Consider the following 21,875-nt stretch of genomic DNA (forward strand, 5'->3'; position numbering starts at 1 on the left):
AGATGTTCTATTAAGGAACAGATATAGGCAGTCAAAGCACAATCAGAGAGGAAAAAAATGATAGGTGGGAGGGTACTTCTACAGAAGACGTTTAAAGACTGGCTATTTTTAAAACCTCATTTGAATACCTTTTATGGAATAACCTGTCTATCTTCATTGTCTAACCAACACAGCCCTGTGTTGAGGGATGACTTATTTCAAGTGATAACAGTGTGGTTCTATAATTAAACCTGTCAGGCAGTAGCCACTTTTCCTCATGACCTTCTGATAAATGTCTCAACACTGAGTTGGCCTGCTCTGGTTTTGGCTAATCCATTTCAAAGTCAAATGTCCAATGCCAGTAATTTAATTTGGAAATTAAAAAATTCACTTTTTCTTTCCTTTTTTTTTTTCTGTTTTGTTTTGTTGGGTTTTGTTTTGTTGTTGTTGTCTTTCTATTTTGTTTGCTTTCGTTTCATTTCATTTAATTTTATTTCATTTCCTTTCATTTTGATTCATTTCATTTAATTTAGTTTTCTTTTAATCCGCCCAGTATCTAGGTGACAAAAAGATACAGCCTACAAATAGTATTAATGGTAATTCACACTGGGCTTTTTTAAGAACTGTCTCTGGTTTATAACTGCTCTTCCCCAGAGGTACCAATTCTTGCATTGCAGCCTTCCAGGAAGATTTATGTGTCTGTGCTTTTTAGCACTCCTTTAAGTGCCCAGACATGGGAAGAGTTGGAAACCTGCCTACAGTTTTTATTGGCAGTGCAATGAGTTGATCTGTCAACCTGTAATGAGGATTAGAATGTCTCTTGTCACTTACTTCATGCTGTCACATGCCAACTGCCCCAGTAAGGTACAGGGTTTTCTCCCAGTCTGGGATCTGTGTGAGTAGTACAGTGCATAGTACAAAGGCAGATCCTGTCTCCAGGAATGCCTCAACACTGTGCAGCATGACAGAGGAACTCCAGATTCACACTGTTTTTACTTCTCCTTAAATTGGACTTCTGGCTCAGTGAGGAAATCTCCAAACTGAAGGTTGTCTTTACTGGGAAGATGGAAGCTGTAGGTATACCAGATATGAGGTTGGCTGGGATCACCAGGAGTCTTTCTGATGAGATGTTGAGGGCATTAGAATCTCTGATCTATGGGAAAAGCTATAGTCAGGAACTTGTTTGAAGGAAACTTTCATGCCTCTAACAGAAAGAGGCAGCTTTCTGTCCCCTGGAGAGATCATCAGGAGGCACATGTGAGTGCCTGGCACAAAGGTGGGAGCTTCTTCATCATTTTGTGATTAAAGTATTTGTTTCATCATATGTTTCTAATGGCAGTAGCACAGTAGGTTAAATCCAGGAATGACAAGGTTTCTAGCTCTTCTGACTTGAAAACTGCTCCTGCTGCTGCTAAGCAAGACCCCCCAGCATATGGGATTGTGCTGAGGTGATGGTGTGCTCTCTTCAGACTGTGTGCTCATTTCTGATAAAAGCAGTACAAGTAATCTTCTGAAATATGCTTTAAATTTAAAATGTCATTGTGTGTCCGTTGCTGCCGTGAGTAAACATTAACACTTCCTGCTCTTTGCTCTTCCCAGCCTATTGACTTCGAGACCAACAGGATGTTTGTACTTACCGTAGCTGCAGAAAACCAAGTGCCTTTGGCTAAGGGGATTCAGCATCCTCCTCAGTCAACAGCAACTGTGTCCATTACTGTCATTGATGTGAATGAGAGCCCATATTTTGTTCCAAACCCCAAGCTCGTGCGTCAGGAAGAAGGGCTGATGGCTGGTAGCATGCTGACAACTTTCACTGCGCAGGACCCGGATCGTTACATGCAGCAAACGTCTCTAAGGTCTATATAAGCATTTTGCAATGTCTGTGTTATGGAGTGGGTGGGGAGCAAAGAGATGACGTGTGAAATGACTGCATTTACCATAGCGTGCAGCTATCCCAGCACATCTGTGGGTTTTGTGCAGCTCTCTCCAAAGGGATTTTTGGCTGTAGGGAAGGTGAACTGACCAGTATTCATAGGTGTGTAAACTGGGTCATTTTCTTATCCTAAGTCCCATTTCATCAAGATAGAATGCAGTTATGCATCTGTGGTAAAATGTATGTTCTATCCTGACAAATTCAGTCAGAGCAGACATGTACTTCTGTGAACTAAGATCATTTGCAATTAAAATTCACCAGTAGTTTTCACATGGCAACAAAATCAGACTGTTCTTTTTGCTCCAGCAGTGCAAAGTGGTGGTGGTCTGTCTGTGGTCTCTTGTACTGATAGCTATCATCATAATTTGATGATATTTTTTCTTATATCTGACACTTTTCTACATGAGCATGCCTCATATAAGACATGGTCATTAGCTACAAAACTAAGGCTGTGACTGCCCAAGGGTCAGGACTCACCTTATCCAGCTTGTTTTTTTACCTCATGTAGAAGAAATTCCAGAACTTATGTTCTATCTTTCCTTCCAAAATCAAGATTATTGCAATTTTATTTTCTCTTGAATTTTGGTTAGCTGTTTGTTTTGCTGTTTGGTTTGCTCATTTCTGGACATCACCATCATAGAAATGACAGCATGAGGACTTCAATACTAAGACAGCTTGCACTTGATTAATGTCAAAGGGAAAATTTATCAGATAGAAGAATGGTTTTGAAAGACACTTCTCTTTCAAATTAAGATAAGAAACATGCAGTAAAAACAGGGACTCTGAAAATGAAGTGATATTGAAGTGCTAGAACAATGTGTGTTAGTGCAACTAACTCTATCCATTTTTACCTCTCTCCTGCTCTCTGCACTCTGACAAGATGAAAATTAGTATGAATAACTCTGTAGGTGTAGAAAAACCAAGAAGGAGCCTGACTGAATATTTTAATTGAGTCTGAGTATTAATGTTATATAGTTTATGGTAATTACATTATTTCCTCCATATTATCATTACATGATAACTTACAGGGAAGGCACTTCAAGAATCAAAATGTAAGACTGGTTTCATTACGTATTTCCAATAAATTTACTGACAGGGCTTGATAAATAGAAATTTGTAAAATGCTATCTTTGAATTCCAAAAACATATTCAGAATACAAATTAAAATACTAATACTGTCTTTGTTGTCAATATTTATGTTAGCAGATAAATAACACAACTTATGATTAAATACACAGGTACTCAAAACTTTCAGATCCTGCAAACTGGCTGAAAATTGACCCTGTTAATGGACAAATAACTACTACAGCTGTTTTGGACAGAGAGTCAATATATGTGCAAAACAATATGTATAATGCAACATTTCTTGCTTCTGATAATGGTGTGTATCAATATTGTGTATTTTCTTGAAAAAGCTTTTTGTCTTTGTGATTGAATGGCATTCAGTTTTACTGGGGCAGAAAACAGGATATGCTTAGAAGACATCCCATTGGAAATCTGTTTTACTATCAAACTGTGTATAATTTCCAAGCTACTTGGGAAGTGGCTGAAAAATAATTCTCTGAGTTTATAGAAAAACACTGTCTTGGTTACATTAGTTGAGTTGACAGAAAATTGAAAAAGCCCTGCATGGGAGTGTGGTAGGTTGAGTGAATGCACAGCATGAGTGGGCTTTATGGGGAGTAATGTGTCATTGGAGGGGCTTTGTATTTTCCCACATTCAGGCTGCAGCAGTGCAGAAGGAAAAGTATCTTTTTGTTGTCAGTTTGTTAATGACAATTAACGCTGCTCAGAAATGAGTCCTTTGATTTCAGCTGGAGTGCTGTACTGTTCATAGCTGATAGCAGAAAGATGGACAGGCGCAGTTAGGAACATTCTCACATTAGAAGGGAAAACCGAAACACTGGGGCTGTTTGTCTTGGAAAGAAGACATGGTAAAATTTTCTGAACTGGAAGCTAGATCAGCTGTTTCTATACTTTGGCTCCATTCTGGAGGAAAAAAAAAACATAAATGGAACTGGAAGATTATGGGAGGTGGAATGAGAGCCATTGCTAGTTATACTGAAAAATTCAGTGCCAAATGATCACATCGATGTGTGATTCCAGAAAGGTTTATGGAAGCATCACACATTCGATATGGATAGCAGAAATGTCTACAAATAGCATGCTGAAAGACAGTATTAGAAAGAATTTAAATAGCACATTTATGGTAAAGGGTGATCTTAAGCCTTTAAAGTTAGGAAATAATTTGTCCAGAGGACAAACCAGCCCAATTTTTCACCTTCTTTGAAGCCTTTGATGTGGACCATCTCTGGAGATTAGCTGTCTGTTTGGTCAATAAGTGGATGAGTCCCTGATCTGTGGATCTGCAGTTACTTGCTGAATTTTGCTGAGTAGGGCCATTTTTCTGAGAACAGACTACTTAAGAATTAGTTTGCTAGCAGGTGCAGTGACAGTGTTAGATTGGTTTTGTAAAAGAATCCCAAAACTGATGTCAATGTATAAGAGTATTGATACAGCTTCGTTTAAATAACTTTGCAACCAGAAACAGGCTTAATGCTGTTTCCTTTTCTTTTAGGAATACCCCCAATGAGTGGAACTGGCACACTTCAGATATACCTGCTGGACATCAATGATAATGCCCCCCAAGTGCATCCAAAAGAGGCCACAACTTGTGAAACACTGCAGCCTAATGCTATTAACATCACTGCTGTAGACCCTGACATAGATCCAAATGCAGGCCCTTTTGCCTTTGAGCTGCCTGACACACCTGCTAGTATTAAGAGGAATTGGACCATTGTTCGAATTAGTGGTAATTAACATTATGGAAATCTTCATAGTTTTAAAGAAACTTGTGCAAATGTCTTCTCTTTGATATAATTTCACAACATACATTAATTTGGTTAATTTCTTGGAACAAGAAATCACCTTAGTGTAAGTTCCTTAGAGAGCAAGAAATTTTAAGAAAGAAAAGATGGTCACAGCAGTCAGGAAGTCTGTTACCCTGAGTGTCACATAGCAGTTTGAGCAAGAATTGAATGCCAAGCTCAAACATTTTTTTACCAATACTGTTTAATCCCATGTGAGCAATATGTTACTTTTTGACCAACACCTTGTTTTCACACACAGGCGATCACGCCCAGCTCTCCTTAAGAATCCGGTTCCTGGAGGCTGGTATCTACGATGTGCCCATAGTAATTACAGATTCTGGAAATCCACATGCATCCAGCACTTCCTTGCTGAAGGTGAAAGTTTGCCAGTGTGACTTAAATGGAGACTGCACTGATGTTGACCGGATTGTTGGTGCAGGGCTGGGCACTGGTGCCATCATTGCAATTCTGCTTTGTATCATCATCTTGCTCAGTAAGTAGATAGGTCTTTTAATTCTTCACTTAATTCTAACTCCTTTACTCTTGTTTTGCAAATACAATATTACTTTTCAGTATCAGGTACTGTGACAAAGACACAGGGGAGTTATTAAAGGCTCAGGTCCAGGAATTGTTGCTGCATGGTTCATTGTTTCGGACAAGTATGAAAACTTCCTGATAGTATGGGATTTGGAGTTGGACAGAGTACAGCTAGCACCTGTTTGGCAGTCAGGCTCTGCAGTTGGTTTGTGAAGGAGATTTTCCATTTATACCCATGGACACTTGCAGTGTTATGTCAGTGAGTGGCCAGGTTGAAGATGTGGTTAATCCCCAGGCATCTAATCTCTCTTGTGCTGCCTTTGTGTGATTTGGTGCTATCCATGGTGGGTAACAGGGCTTTTAAGGAGTGCTCTGACATTACTACTATTGTGCTTCAGATTAATGCTAGTCAGAATTAGTTCTGGAAAGTAATAGATCACAGCCTTTCATGTAAGGCCTGGCAAGAAAGGCAGGTGTTGCAATGGTTCCTGTGTTTAAGTACTGCATAAAGCTGTACCAGTATTTTGTTTTGTGTGAAGTGCATTGAGTAAGGGAAATGACTAAAAATCATGAGTGTCTGTCCAGTGTAGTAAATTAGATGCTAGCTCTCCTACACATTATAGTTAACTGATTGCCTATTGTGGTGGAACACAAGGGAGAGATTAGCCTGGTCATAGTACACTATGTACACATCTAGAACATAGAAAATTATGGAAAGGAGTAATAAAAAAAAAAGAAAAAAACATTGAGCCTGGCTAAGCACATGATTCTACACAAGCACACAGTGTATTTTCGTTCTTGATACAAGATACTTTTTAAATGCTAGGTATGAAACTAACAGAGCCTTATTGAAGGAGAGAATTCCTTCTTAATATAGTGGTTTATGAAGCATAGTCTTTCTTAATTCTTTTCATGACAAGTTTGTTTTGCAGATGCGGAATGAATTTGTTTTTTACAACACTGAATATGTGATTGATTTCCAAACCAAATTGCCTATAGTGGTCTGAGTTTAAACATCTCTTACTTAAGTTACCTTTGGTCAAATTTTTAATATAAAAAAAATCTGTACCTTATCCAGAACAGTCAAATCCAACTTCTTCGTTGCTTTTTTTTGTTCTATTTTTTTTTTTATTTTGACATTAAATTTCTACAATTCTCTATGTCTGTATTTCAGAATCAAGATGTGGTTTTATCTCTTCCATTTTTGCATTACAGTTTTAGTTTTGATGTTTGTGGTATGGATGAAACGCCGTGATAAAGAGCGTCAGGCAAAGCAGCTCTTGATTGATCCTGAAGATGATGTGAGGGACAACATTCTGAAATACGATGAAGAAGGGGGTGGAGAAGAAGATCAGGTGAGGAAAGGTTAATGGGTTTTATGTATAGATTTGCACTTCTCACTCCACTTTATTTTGTTTACATTGAAACACTCTGTTAGGTAGGTAACTTTTACATTAAGTACTGAAGGCAATAACTTTAAATAAAACATTGCTTTCTCATTTTGGATTTTTGCTGTTGCAGATATACCAATTGCTTGCCATTTGGATAAGATGTAAAAACAGTGTCTTGTCCTCTCGCAGTAAAAGCATTCTGACCAGATTCCTGCTAAGGCTGTTATGTTTAAATGAAAGTTAACATCCATTCTCATTGCTGTCTGTAAACTTTCCTCACCCTTTTCTGAGAACTTGTACAGCAACACGAGTGCAGGGTGCCTAATATCATCTAACCCAAATACAACCCTTTCTTGGTGGTGGGTGAATGCCTTTCTAGATATATAGTAATGTTGGCTATTGACAGATTTGCCACCACTGGGATTTCAAGCTTGGAAAGCATTTAGGTTTCAAGTAGCTGTCAGGGCACATCTGTGTTTATTCAAATACCTTCCCAGACAGGTGCCATATGCATTTACTCTCATGTCACCTCTGGTTGAACCACTGTTGATATGTCAGAGGACTAGGAGTGATGTGTGTATGCTAAGAATAGCTTCTTTCCTCCCCCTCTCTCTCTCCAAGTTAGTGGATTTTCAAGCAGTGTGATTTCCTTCCTTCAGAAGACTTTTATTAAGTGCTTTATGAACATGACAAACAGCAGATTTATGCACATTATTAATGGTAGAAGTAAGTGTAGTAATTACAAAGAGAACAGTGCATATAATAGAGTCTAAGAAATTTTCCAGTTAAAAGCCTTGAAAAATTAAGTGCAATTCTTCCACACATCCCCAGTCTCAGTCATCTGGCACTTGAGTTATCTGAAAAGTGTCTCCCTTCACTGGTACAGACTTTTATAGTTTCCTTCTGCTCATTTGTTTGTTTGTCTGAAATTTGTGTTCCCCTCAGTAATTTCCATGCTTCCTGCATTTCCCCAAGTACTGTTCCTACTTCCTGGCTTTTCTGCATAATGTTCTTCTTAGGCAGTTTTCAAAGGAAGCTTCAGTTTATGCAGTTTTGGAAAAATGCTTATGTTAAATAAAGGGAAAACAACCCTTTGAGTCTGTGCGTGTATTCCAGTTGTTCGTGTGTAGTTTGAGTGCAAGAGCTGCATCCTGTTTGTGCATCTGTTATTGTACAGGAAAGTTGCAATCTTAAAAGAAAATTAGGAAAACTCAGTCCTGTGAGAAGTAATTTTTCAGTTCACATGTTCCCAGCTCTTTTTCATCCCGAATTCTCTGGAGGATCTGTTCAGCAATTGTCATGGATCTTTGATTTTTAATTACTGTCCACACAACCCTCAGGACAGAGTGAGTTAGGTTCTCTGAGTATAGCCCATGGTAGTGTTGGGAGGGATTGTGCTGCAAATGGGAAACCTTAAGCATTGTAACAGTGTACAGCGAGAGCAGAACGGTTCTGAAGTGTCTCCTCTGCCCATCTTGTGCTGTGCTCCTCTCCAGTTGTCAGTGCTGTCTTTGTGAGAGGTACGGTTAGGGTGGTGTGGCAGGCGGCAGCGTCCTGCGAATGCCGCAGAGATTAGCGCAGTGTAAACCATCCATAATCACAGCCTTTCCCCAGCAGTGAATGAACGTGCTGCACACACTGAAAGGAGAGCTGCCAACAGGTGGGCTAGCAGGAAAATAGTAAGAAATGTGAAATTAGGACCATTTCCTCTCACAGTGGGCATAGAAAGCATCTAGACCTAGAGAATTTTAACAGCTTTATAAAAGATTAAATGATTTTTAGTCACAAACCCTCTTCTTACTTTCTAAAGATGAATTTTAAAGCTACTATTGCGATTAGTTATCTTCACTGCAGCTACTTTGTTCAGGTACACAGGTCTCTTTTTTGATCCATTGACAATCTCTGGGGCTCTAAGACACCTTTGCACACTCTAAATGTAGAAAATGTCCAGAATCATGCAAAGTATAACAAACTTTTATGACCACTTCTACTGTAGCCAGTTTTATACCACTCGAGGTAAAATGGGGGTAGGTTCTCCCATTAACTTCAAAGCTAGGAATTCGTTGCTATGCAGAATGGATGAAGAGGGAGCACAAACTTTTCAGCTTATCTTTTGTCTACAGTGGATAATGTAAATATGTTCTGCATTTCTTTTCAGGGAGATTATTTTACTTTATTTTGGTTAGACATTTTTTAAAATCTAAATTCTGCCTGTACTTAACTAGATGGTAAAAAATCCTAGGTTTGTTTTTTCTTGGTTCCCTCTGCTCCTGTGCCCAGGGGAAAGAGGGAGAACGACATTTCATTGGGGTTTATTTGGTTCTGCACACATTCTATGTGAGATTTAAAAACTAAGAATGCAAAGCTTTTCGAATGTCCCAACAAGTTCTCTGCAAAGAGTAATCCCATTTTTGCAAACCACGGCTTAGCAAAATTCTGCAGAAGCAAAGCTGTGTACAGAGCATTGTCTGCAAAAGGTATTGGCTATAACCATCTTTGAGTTATTGTCAATGTTAATGGAAGTATTCAAGTGTTGAAGGGAGTGTTCTCAAAAAGTATGGGACTAACATCAAAAATGTATTTTCAGAATGAGGCCTCATAGGGTAAAACTGCCACTGTTCTATGAAAATCAAGAAAAATTGCTTTGTGTCAGTCTTGGATTCATAAGTCATCAGCAAATTACAGGAAGATGCTCTGCGTCAATATTAACTTTTTTATGGTGTGTCATCCCTAAAATCCTGAGGATTGATTTAACAAGCAGCTTCAGTAGAAGGCAGTACACAAGGTGACTCAAACACAGAGTCATCCAGACCAGGGTGCATCTCATGTGGTGAAATAAAAGGGAATTTTAAAACCTCATGTGCATCTCAGTGAAAACAATATTTTAAAAGCTTTAGACATATTCATTATCGGTAAAATTACTTTTATTTATAGCCATCAAAATAATTTTTAAAATCTTTTAATTTTAAAAGCTTCTCTAGAAGGACAGCTTGAGGATTTACTCTGTGTGGCCTGATATTTCCCAGATGTTTAGGTTATTTGAAGATAGGACTGTTAGGGCTTGAAGGTAAGTGATAGAACTTAGATCTCTGTATCCCGAAACAAATTAAACTGGAGGGTTTTATCTTAAAATAGTTTCTTTATTTGAGAGGTTTAATTTATTTATTTTGAAGCTATGCTAGTTGGGTTTCTTAGCTGCCATGGCAGACCAAGAAGCTCCTAAAACATGTTCAGCATGTTCCTTTCAAACTCTGTACATTCCGTCAGAGTGATGTCTCCTGTAAGAAATTAGAGTTCAAATTCCAGCTAGTTCCTCTGAGTCATAGCAACTGCCAGCAGCAAGTTGGAATTCCTGTTTGGTTTTGTTGGTGTGTTTGTTTTTTTGTTGTTTTTTTTTTTCTCTTGTGCCAGCAATTCCAAGGAATTATGATGTGAAATCTGTAATAAAAGAGCAGTTTAGTCCATCGTGAAGGTCTTCTGTTAATCCCATTTGAGGCCATCTTGGCTTGCTTTGTTCAGTCTGACAGAATGAATGCTTGTCAGGAAAATTGAGGATCTTGAATGATTCATAGTTGTCTTCTACCCTGGCATGATGTACACAGGGTCGTGTGATCTCCACAGCAGCTGAGAAAAATGCTATTAATTCTCTAAGCCAGAAAAGCTTTTGATCTGTGGGTCATAACTGAAGTCAGCCTGCTCGCCTCTGAAGAGCATTGTCAACACTGGAAATGCTCTGGACCTTCTTCACCTAGAAAAAGAAGGCTGAAAAACAGGCTCCAAAAAGTTCACAGCACTCCTGTCATTCCAGGCAGCAACTTTCTGGGTTTTGTGAATGCTGAGTGTACTAGCAGAAGTTGGGGGTGAGGGGGGAATGGGAGAAAGCAGAGATATTCTAGATAGGAAGCTTTGGTTTCTCCTCAGGATTCTATTTTCTACTTTTAACAGTTCACCTACCTGACTTAGAGGGAGATGGGCCATGAGAGGTTTTCAGTCAGCATCATTCCACAGAAGTCAATGGGACTGGTTTTGGAAGGGGAGGAGTGTTGGGTTTTCTGTGTTTAGTTTTTTTGTTTGTTTGTCTTTGGGGGCAGGGGGGTTGGGTTGGTTTTTTGGTTTGTTTTGAGGTTTTTTTGTTAAACCTTGGTATTTTGTTTTGTTTTTCCTAAAAGTGTATCTGAATCTTAAATTCCTGGGGGTGGGGGACAGTACAGCTCGTTATATTCTGAAATAGAAAGTTCAAATTATGAAATTGGTAGCGGGTGCCTCCCTTGATTATTAATGGACCTCATGAACTGTAGCTTGTGTTTGTTCAGCAAATGGGGAGGTGTGAGGCACAAATGGTGGAATATTCTTTCCTGATGCAGTGTGCTCTGAACTTGTAACACCAGTCTCAGTTCCAGGTACCAAAGGCTGCTGCTGACTGAGTGTTCAAGCACTTAGCGTGTGTCTGCAGCGTAGTTCACGCACATCACAGCCCATAACCATCACTAACTCATTTTCACCACTTATCTCGGGCCATTTGTGTGACTTACATCAAGGCTGTGGGTGCTTGGCTGGGATATGTGCAGCATATGTCAGCCTGATAACTGTGATACATTTTTTTCTCATCTAATTGCTTTTATATACATCTCATTGCACAAGATGATTCTCTCCTTTGAGTTCATTTCTATAATGTTTTCTGAATTCTAGTAGTACTTGCTCATGCAGGTGGTCCTGTTGAAGCAAGTTGTCTGAGCAAGTGGGTGGTATGCTTTTAAAGTATTGCAGATGAGCTGTTTTGAACATGTAGGGTAATCTAGCCCTCAGATCTTTTCAGCACAAGAATTTCAATGCAATGATTTTACTATTATTCAAAATAGTTTTCTTGCTGAGAAGTCTTCATGGTCCTTCCTACATCAGTTGTTTTTTGTTGGTTTTTTTCACATTAGTCAGTAACTTGATTTTTGTCATTTTTTTTACATATTTACGTAAAGAGGAAAAATAGTAGCATTTATTTTAATGGTGTTAATCTCATTAAAAATAAAAGATGACTGGTTTATTGTTATGTGTGTAGAATCTAAATTCTAGGTAGAAATCGCCCCTTTATGAAAGGGTAGCTGTGTTACAGCATTTGTGTGTCATAGATAAAAGCAAAATTAGGTAATCCTTGTGAGTTTTTGTGTGTGGGTTTGGGGTTTTTTTCCTCTGTCTTAACTTTCTGTGTGCCCACATTTTGAGATAACATTAGTCTTCTGTACTGAGTCTTGTAACCACCTCTGTGGCAAAGGTGATAATGGTCCTTACCTCCATTAACTTTATAAATCCATGTGATAAGATTTTCTTTTTCACCACCCTGTCTGAGTGTTAATCAGATCATTTACTTTCAGTTTTTAACCTTCATTTTGCATTGCATTAAGAATAGAACATGTTTTATGTTCTGAAATTTCAACCATAATGAATTAAATAAAGGTTGCTATGATATTCCCCATGAATATAAAATACTATAATTAAAAGGTAGTTATTTTGGGGATTGTGTTTGCTTACTAAGACATTAGCTTCACTTTTTTGAATAAGTGACTCATACAGGGCTCCTGTGGAGGAATTACTGTCATTCCTTGGTGAATCTTTATCTCATGATGTGAAAAATAATGTTTTCATAATTCCATTACAAAATTGTTTTGTTTTATTTTATCATATCTAGAACCTGTGCATGTTACTGCATTGTATCTTCAACTGGAGTTTAACTTTCACTTTTTTTTATTATGAAAAAGATAAGCTAGCTTCTTCATTATCTTAAAAATTATTAACTTGTAGTACTCTGGATGCATCTATAATAAAAACAAATGAGAAAAGCAATATGGCAGAAAGTAATCTAAAAGCAAATGACAAAGAGCAACTGTTGGTGTAGGCATTTTAACTATCCTCCCACCTGCAGCCTACATCAACTCAGTCCTCTGTCTTTGCTTTTTTTCAAGTCTCATAATTTCAGCAAATGAGATTTAGGGGTGTTTGCAGCATTTCACAGAACCCAGGCAATATTTTAAGTGCAAATTTCTGATAGCTTTTTAGGATGATGTTTGCTAGGTTTGGGGGTAAAATATATAGCAGGATTGGTTTTCACTTCCTTTTTTTTTTTTTTTTTTAAGATCTCAGTGGGAACATGCTGAAGTAAAATACTTCTTTCCTTACTTCCTCATTCCATTTCTCTATTGAGTAGACAGTATTTGCCTTTGGAAGACAAAGGCAAAGCAGAACACCTATTTTATCCATAGATACTTCAAAGTCAAAGATAGTTCTGTTCTCTTAAGAAAATAAAAATCCCGAGTTTATACTAAGGCTTCATCCTCTAAAAGGGGCAGGTAAAATTCAAATTTCTGCTACTCTTGCTTTATATGTACCTAAACCACTGCAGCTGATTGTGTTCCATGAAAGATGTTTTCAGGTCTCACCATTAAATTACATCAAAGTGATCTGGTGACCATTAAGTTTATTATTTCTTGTATGAGGATAGAGCTAAACTTTCATATTTCTTTGAAAAGGGTGCATCCCTTGAAAATGAGAAACAGGTATAGTGGTTTTGTTACATGATTCCTGTGTCCAGTCCTATGTTCATGCCTAGCCAAAGCTTTTGTTGTGTAGAAGGTACAAACCCAAGTCATCCCTAGAGTTGTATCATGGTCTCATGAACAGACAGGATATAAACCAAGAGCTCTGAGAGAAGCCAGAGTCATAAATCAATAATGAATGTCAGTCCCATTCCAGACACTAGGCTGTGGTAGTGGAAAGCTTAATTCAGGTGTAATGTATTAAAATATTTTCTGAGTTTTCCTTTCTCAAAAAAAGTCTATCTTGTCTCTCTGCATAGCATTTTATAGTTTTAGTTCATTGTGGTTTCATTCTGTTGTTTGCAGTTCTGCATCATAATGCTCCAGGATACATTCATATAAGGCAGTTATCAATTACTGTAACAATTTTTACTTTGTTAGGGTTTTTTCAAAGAACTTAAGTAAATCTTCTAATTTAGAACAGCTAATAAGGATGAAAAAAAATAAAAGATGTTTAAAATGTCTCCTATTGTAACTGACGACTGCTCTGTGAGGGATTATTACTCAGGTGCTGTTCAGCGAATAGCTGCCTTGCCCAAGAGGAAGTTGTTTAAGGAGATTTTTGAAGGCTGAATTACCTTGTTTTTCAGTAATTACTGGGGAGTAAAATGGCCTTCTGTTCTGGAAATTTCTTCTATTCAAGTTAAGATACTTGAACTGTGCTTTGAAATTACTGTGTACATGTTCTTAAAGAAGAGCTTTTGGGGGTTTTACAATCTCCTGCATACACTTCTGGTAAGGTAGTTAATTTGTAGGGCTTGACTACCCGATTTTGACTTTTAGCATTCTTCACTGGGATTGCATGTTTCAGGAATGTCTAAGGTTTGAACTAATAATGGTCGAAGTCTTTTCTTAAAGGTGTTGCAACTAAGTGAAGAGCTAATAACTTCAATATTGCAATCAACTTGGAGGGGAGAGGGGGTTAGTGGGGTTTGGGGGGGGCGGGGACAGTGAGATTGATTTCACAAGATGAAACTTGTGATAAAATGCTCTTCTAGCACATTAAGGTTGTCATCTCTAACCACCAGTTATTGGAAAGGCAGCTATAGTTTCTCCAGTGGTAACAGATCCCTTCATAAACAAGGAGAAAAACAAAAAGTCATTCAAGTTTCTTCACTTGCATCCCTCTTGTAGAGTGTGAGGTTTCTGTTTCCCTGTTGACTGTAGGCTTGGATTATCAGACTAGTCCAAGTTCCCAAAGTTTCCAGGTCTCCAAAGGCCTGAGTTTTTCTAGATGGAAAATGGGTGTAAACTAATATGTCTTAGCAGTATTACAGTTGAGAAAAACTAAGTAGTTTCTCTCTTTCGTCAACAATCATAAGTTAGTCCAAAAGTTTGAGGAGGAAAAAACTTGAATGAACCATCTGTTTGGGTGTGCTCAAGTCCAGACTGAAGGAAGGGGAAATTCTTCTAGAACTGCTGGAGATAGGGCTAAACAGTAAAAATAAATACCTCTGACAAAAATTGGCAGCCATATGAATTAAAGGTTCACAACTCTTGCTGAAGTACATTTCCAATGGAGGGCTGAGACTTTTTCCCCAATGAACTGCCAGTAATCCCTAAGCAGATTTTAACTATGAGCAGGTTATATGGGAAAAGACTGCAGCAAAACCAAAACACTGTTGAATTGTGGTCCTGAAAATAAAGATTAAAAATGATGACCCAGAATACTGCTCAAAGCTGTCTGTCCCAACCTATCCCAGCATGTTTTGTTCTGTCTTTGATGTGCAAGTTCTCCATTCAGCTGCCACTTCTCCAGTTAACTACCTTAACAAACTCTGTTTGACGCTAACCTCTAAGTGCATTCAGGAGCTTTAGGTAGTATGTGAAAAGCTTTCCCACTTTCCTGTCTGTGAAAGCAGCACTGAGTGAAGAGATGGGACCTCAGCACCTCTAAACAGCTCATGACCTGGCATTTTAAAGCATTTTTCCTTCTTTTACTTTGCAATAATAGAGTTGACTTCAGACAGAATGTTGGAGCAGCTGGAGGTGTTGCATGGTGCTGTGTCTGCCTGGCACTCAGTGGGTTTGGGGAGGTGGTGGATGAGTTGGCCGTACACCACTGATGTGCAGTTAGTATTGGTTTTAATGGTACAAGAGGTTTGAGAGTCCGAGGAAATACATACAATGGATCTTCTTTTCCCATCTGAACACTATTAGATAAATTTCCTCTGATAGAAGGCTAAATGACATTGTCATAAATTACCCTAGAAAAGAAAACCAAAATGGGATTCCACGTAAGGACACGTTGCACTGCTGTTAGCTCACAGATGGCTATCTTTGCTGACATTCTAGCTATTAAGAGTGTGGATATGTCTCAAACTATTAAATATATAATATGTACAAAAGGATGCCTTAGATGTGGACATAATACACTGACAAACTTGATTTATATTTCTGTATGACCATTAACCAGTAAAAGAACTGTATACATATGTCTGTGAGTGGGAAAAAAATTATAGAATTGAAATCAACAGAGACACTCTTCCGGTTTTAATACATTGTTATTTAACCAGTTTGAATTCCTCCACAATGAAATGCTTAGATTTTAAAAAAAAATATTTTTCATTTCTCCCTGTTGGTGTTTTCTACCTTTATCTTTTGGGTGGGTATGAAAAGCACTCGTGTTACATATTTATAAATTCTAAAAAGCACATTCTTCTCTGTTTGATAGGATTTTCTGATAGCATGTCTCTAAACTATTTTGATTTATTTTATGTAATAAAAAGGGAAAGGATAAAAAGTTCTGTTATGTTTACTTTTCTCCGATTCATACTGCTTCCTGGAGATCACTTATTATTCTGTTTGGTACATGAAGTACCGAAGGGTAGGAGTTACAGCTCTGCCCCAAGGAACTTGTAATCTAATTAAAGCATATGAAACTGCATTCTCAGATCTCAGTGGAGCTGTTCCACCTTTTTTGACTGTATATTTGTGTGCAGTCATCTGAGAACCCAAGTAACAAATCAGAAGGTGTAGTGGATTTGATAATCAGTTACAGTTCTCCCCACAAACTACCATCACTGCTGTCAAAAAGAATTCTTCTCCTGTTGAAGAGTCTGGGTTTGGGGTCACAGGAGGTCATAGTCTCAGAAAGGATCTACATCCCATGAGATAACAGCAGCAGTAAAAGCTTGCATTCCTTCCCTTAGGAGCCAGTAAGGAACTAATGAAAATCTGATAGTCTGAACAGACAACTTCCAGCAAGCTGAGATTAAGATTTTTACCAGAACAGCACTGTTGAAGAATCGATATTTTAGATGGATAGAGCAGCTTATTTAGGATGAATATGACTGCTTGGATTATTTGTGGGGCAGGGTATCTGGCATACAGTAGAGTTGGCATGAGCCCCCATCTGCTGATGGTTCGTGAATGGCTTTTGTTTAAGCCTTGATGTCTAGTTCTTTGTTGCACGTTCTCACCAGAGCCTTGTGCAAAGGCATCCTAGAGCGTGACTTCTTCTAGACATGGCAACAGTGAGGAGAATGACAATAATGAAATGCATTGCACTGTGCAAAGAGAATTCAGGAATATCTATGTTCAGTGCATAAACATTGATCTAATTAAATTTTTCACATACATACATACTGCTTATTGGAATTCATACTGCTGTGCTAACTTCATCAGTCCGCCAGAGTTTGAAACTGCAGCATCAAGTACTTAATGAACAGATTCATGAGTAATCTCTAGAAAGTGCTTAGAATTAAGGCCAAATCTGAGGAGCTTTGTACTTCTTATGACATTTTTCCCCCTTTGGCTTTCATATTATGGAAGCCACATAAAATCAGCAAGGAGTCTTAAATTCATTCTTTGAAGGTATTAGAAAATACTGCAGAGCACTGTGCTTGCTTTTTCTCTCAGAATGTATGGTATTTATTTTCATAAAAAAATAAGAGTTGGATTTGGCATCTTTGCTCTATGCTGTAAATCATCATTACTAGGTAAAGTGTTTAGTCCCTTAATAGTACTACTCAAATCCCTGCTTCTCAAGGGAAAACTTATGAGAAGCTCTACAAATCTGATGGAATAGAATCAAAACAGGAGATTGAGGGAGTATAAATCAAATAACATCCTGTTGGTATGCAAATAACAGTGTTATTGACTTATTCTCAGTAAGCATTACAATCCTGAAAACAGGACTTCGGCTGAATGATACTTTGCATTTTTCCTTTTTTTCCTTCTCATGTTTCCCCTTGACAGATATTGTTTGGAATTCTGCTAACGTACTGGGTCTGTTTCATATTTTGCAGGATTATGACTTGAGCCAGCTCCAGCAGCCTGACACTGTGGAACCAGATGCCATCAAACCTGTTGGAATCAGACGTCTTGATGAAAGGCCAATCCATGCAGAACCTCAGTATCCAGTCAGATCAGCTGCTCCTCATCCTGGGGACATTGGGGACTTCATTAATGAGGTAAAGAAGCGAAAAAGAGTTTCCTCCTAAGATCTGATAAGCTTTTATATTTTGTTTATTCTACTCTGCATGAGTAGCTGTTATGTTAGAACATAATAACTTTTTAAAACTTCCTTAGACAATTAAAATCGTCTCGCTAGACAGAAGTAAATACGTTCTTTTAAAGTGCAGACAAATTTAATTAACTCATTCAAACAGAAAGGGAAGATATATCAATTAACTTCTGTGCATTCGTATTAATTACATTCATAGTACGTTATCAGCTGCAACCACAATATCTCCAAGCAGGATTAGGCAATGGGTTCCAAGTAATAAACAGACTAACAAAATTGTGGTGTAACCTAAATTCATTTATTAATTCACAGTAATTTAATAATGGAAGAAGTTCATTCTCATTCTCCTCATACATTAGCCTTTGAATCCAGATAATTGTGAAAATTTAGTACCTTCAATAAGACCAAAAGAATTCCATCAAATACGATTAGTGGGCAGGGCAGCTAAATTAAATGTTATGTAAGTGCTTTTAATACTTGTCTTGTCATAGAGCTTTCAAAGATTTTGCATTATCTTTGATTCTTCAATCTAATAAATGTAATTGAGATTCAGACTATACCAGAGTACTGATAGTTCTGAAAGAAATTATCCTCATTATTTCTATCACTGGCCAGTCTTAAATCATTGGTGTTGTCGTACTTGCGATCAAATGTGTTTCTTGTGCTTGCTGGTTATAGGAAAAAAAAAAGCTAACCCAGAATTTTCTACTATTTTTGCTTTATTCTGTACATGAATTGTAGTAGTTAATTATTTTCTCTGGTTTTCTCATATCTTCCTTGTCAGCTGGAGCTGGACACATATTGCAGAGTATTGCAGAATGGTTTTTGCAAACGTGTTTATTCTTGTTTGCCTTGAAGAAAAGTCAGGCTAATATACTAAAGTCTTTTTTGTTAGAAAGCTGCAGAAAATTGAATTTGCCCCTTTTAAGGTATACAGTGATACAATTGTCAAAAATCTTGAAGGGAAATTGACTAGCAGGAAATGTACAAATATTCTTGTAAGACACTGTATTTTAAGAGACTCCAGTTTTTGCATGCCTTACACTTCTAAATATTACAGTTGTAATTGGCTTCTGGAAAGTAGTGGAGACACAGGACAATAAAAGGCCCACATTGTTGGCCAAGGCAGTGTACACACAGGAGCTTCCTTGTGCTTCCACAGAATCAGAGATTCCCATCCTGTTCTCACACAGCTGTGACCAGACAGTGCCCACCTGGCAGGCAGTAGTGAAGATCCCTGTTTTTTGTTGTTCCCAAAGCAGCTAGGAATCTCTATTATGGAGCAGAGGCAGGGAATGGGTCTGGAAAGCCAGAATGGGGACAGAGGTTGTCTGGTCTCCTACAATGTTTTAATGCCTTAGCAAGCTGTTCTTGCAATATTATTTTTCAGTAGGTTGTCACCCTTGAAGATGATAGCATCAATGTGTACACATGGAGCTGAAGAAACAGTACTTGCTTTCTTGATTTAACCCAGTATGTTAATGTTGCACTACAGACAAGCATGGAGTCGTTTCCTTCCTGCTCTCTACTGTATTATATCAGTACCTCCCTTTATGCTTCCCCTTGCCATCCACTAAAAAAGAAAGCTTCTCCCAACTATGCATATACAGTAAAATAATGTCATTAATGTCATTGATTAAGAAAATACATGGAAATATATATGAAGTTAAAGAAAACATGGCAATTTTCTTGTCTGCGGGTTATCTCAGAATTAATTATATCCTCTGATTGAAAGGAGCTATCTGAGGTAGTTTCTATGCTTTAAGTGTTATATATTTAGCTTGTCTTCTTCGTAAGTTTGGTTTTTTTTCCTTAGGATTTCAGAGCAATGTGTTGTTTTACTGTGGGGCATTCCACCTAACCCTCTGTCTAGCAGATGATAGCCACCCAAAAATTGTCCATGCTCTGTTTTCCAGATGTCTGAGCAAAATGGGCATTTTATTTCTCTAAAATAATGCCATCTTAATTTGTGTTTTATGTAAAAAATTTCCCATGGCAGATGTGATTATAAATTTTCTACCGGGTGTGGGAGGAAATGAGTCTGTCTTTCATAGTAGCATTAATTACTACAGTTAAATTTCAAAATTTTCAGTGTTTAGAGTATAAATGTTCAGGCTGCACAGGTTTTCTGTCTGTCCAGAAAATTGTACCTGCAGTCCTGGTACAATTAAGCCCAAGAAACTTGGTAAGTTTCTCTCAGTTTTACTTGAAGTAAATTGAAAAAAAATATCTTGAATAAAGCCTGTACCAGACATTTCTTAAAGCAGTTCCTACCAAAGATAAGCTGAGCTGTGGAAACAACATAGCAAGATAAGAAAGAGCAAAGTTCATATCTCCCTACATCCAACGTCAATATTATTAGATGTAATTCCTCCCTTGGGCATCTCTAACCCAAACCACCCATAAAACTAACCCAGTCCCTAGCTGAGCAAGGAGGTGGCTGCTTTAGAATTGTCAGCACTTTGGTAGCAAAGTCTGCATTAGCCTCTTGGTTTGAAAAGATGCAACACTTCAGGAGATCAGTGCAATCTTTTGGAGGACTTGACCCTACTCCAGGAGATGTGGGTCAGCATGATCTTTTGGGATGCTGGTCCGTGTGTGGAAATTAATTTAATCTGTTGAATGCTCACCAGCACCTCAGACACACAGCATTGTTCAGATGAGCTTCTGAATTACTTCAGCTTTTGACAAAAAAAAAATACAGGTCATTGATTTTAGATTCTGGAGGGTTTAGCTCCCATTGCCAAGCAGGCATGGGGTTTTTCTTAGTTTTTTCATTACAGAGTCATAAAAACAAAAAAGCAAAAAAGATCTAATGGGTCATTTAGGTTTTCTTCCTTTTAGCAGTACTCTTTTTCTTCTGGTATATTATTTTCTGAGACATACATATAAGTAAGAGTATTTTGTAGTGTTCTGGTGACTTCTCAGTTGAAAAACAAGTTATAATTACGATAAAAAGTCATGCATTTTTATAACACAAAGTTGACATAACATGTACAGAGCTATGAACTGTCTAAAATAGGATGGTTCCAGAGGTGTCTAATAGTCAAAAGAGGTGTTTCAGGCATAAGCTAAATGACCTCAAGGATTTCTTGTTTTGTCTGTTTCAATGGATAGATGAATCTGTAATTGAAGAGGGGAAGGGAAAAACCTCCTTTTCTTCCAGTTCGGTGTACAAACAAGTCAGTGGAATAAGTCATGTGTTATTAAGAATCCTTTAGAGACTTTGTTTTCCATTTTGAACTTTTTAAAGCCTAACCTGCAGTGTGTGGGGCATAATTAACACTTAGAATAGTCAGGATTTGCAGGACAGTATAAATTAGACCTGTTTGAAGTAGTTTCATTAATCCTGTTTTCAAGACCCACCTATATTGTCCCTAGACATCTCAAGCAAGTTATATTGTGGTGGAGAGTTTGTGGCTAAGAACATATTTATAATCAATGGAAGACATAGCCTGAGGTAAACTAAATTTAAATTTCAAACTAAAGGGCTCATCCTATGGGGACATGGAGGACCCTGAATTCATTCTTAGTAAATGGTTATTGATACAGTGCACCTTCATGCAGAATGGAGTCCCTCAATGGTTTCTGTTTTCTCATGTCAAAAAATGGTTCCAAGTGTAAACCAATCGTTTTTTGTATTTCCCTGAAGGTTTTTGTTCTTCCTTGCCTTTTCATCAAAAGTCTGCTGAATCTGATTAAGTAGTATGATTAATGAAAATAGAAGCATTAGATTTTGTAATGTTCCATATTCAAGATTTGAGGGGGTTGCTTTCCTTTAATTTGAGAAAAATGGAAAATGCTGCCTGTATTAAGGCAAGTTTACTGTTGTTCCTCAGCCAAGGCACTGTGGTTTCTCCAGTTCTGCCCCTTACTGCCTCCTTAGTTAAAGCTCTACTACATATATAAAAGAGGAAAAAGAAAAAAGTGAGTCTGTTCAAGTTCTCAAGCTGGCCTCTCTATTGCAGTGGCTCTTGTGTGACTGCTTGTTGTGCACTGGTGGTGTAGCACATGCGAAGAAATGTGACAATTCACTGTCCCAGCAGGTTCCCCTGCTCATGAGGATGTGCTCCAGAAATTCTGTTGTTGAGTGAGCTTTTCGCTATAATAAAA

General features: G+C 37.9%; 1 protein-coding gene across 7 annotated transcripts in view; it reads left to right on the forward strand.

Annotated features, from left to right (window-relative positions):
- Positions 1 to 21,875, forward strand: part of CDH2 (cadherin 2) — a 115,197-nt gene that overhangs the window by 88,924 nt on the left and 4,398 nt on the right. For all 7 annotated transcript variants that reach the window (XM_086889671.1, XM_086889677.1, XM_086889686.1 and 4 more), the window contains 6 exons: positions 1,579 to 1,835; positions 3,151 to 3,293; positions 4,491 to 4,724; positions 5,042 to 5,275; positions 6,535 to 6,674; positions 17,545 to 17,709. In XM_086889671.1, coding sequence (XP_086745797.1) covers positions 1,579 to 1,835; positions 3,151 to 3,293; positions 4,491 to 4,724; positions 5,042 to 5,275; positions 6,535 to 6,674; positions 17,545 to 17,709 — 1,173 coding nt within the window. The remainder of the gene's footprint in view (positions 1 to 1,578; positions 1,836 to 3,150; positions 3,294 to 4,490; positions 4,725 to 5,041; positions 5,276 to 6,534; positions 6,675 to 17,544; positions 17,710 to 21,875) is intronic.

This window comes from Cyanistes caeruleus, chromosome 1 (assembly GCF_971803275.1).
Source record: "Cyanistes caeruleus chromosome 1, bCyaCae1.hap1.1, whole genome shotgun sequence".
Lineage (NCBI taxonomy): Eukaryota > Metazoa > Chordata > Aves > Passeriformes > Paridae > Cyanistes > Cyanistes caeruleus.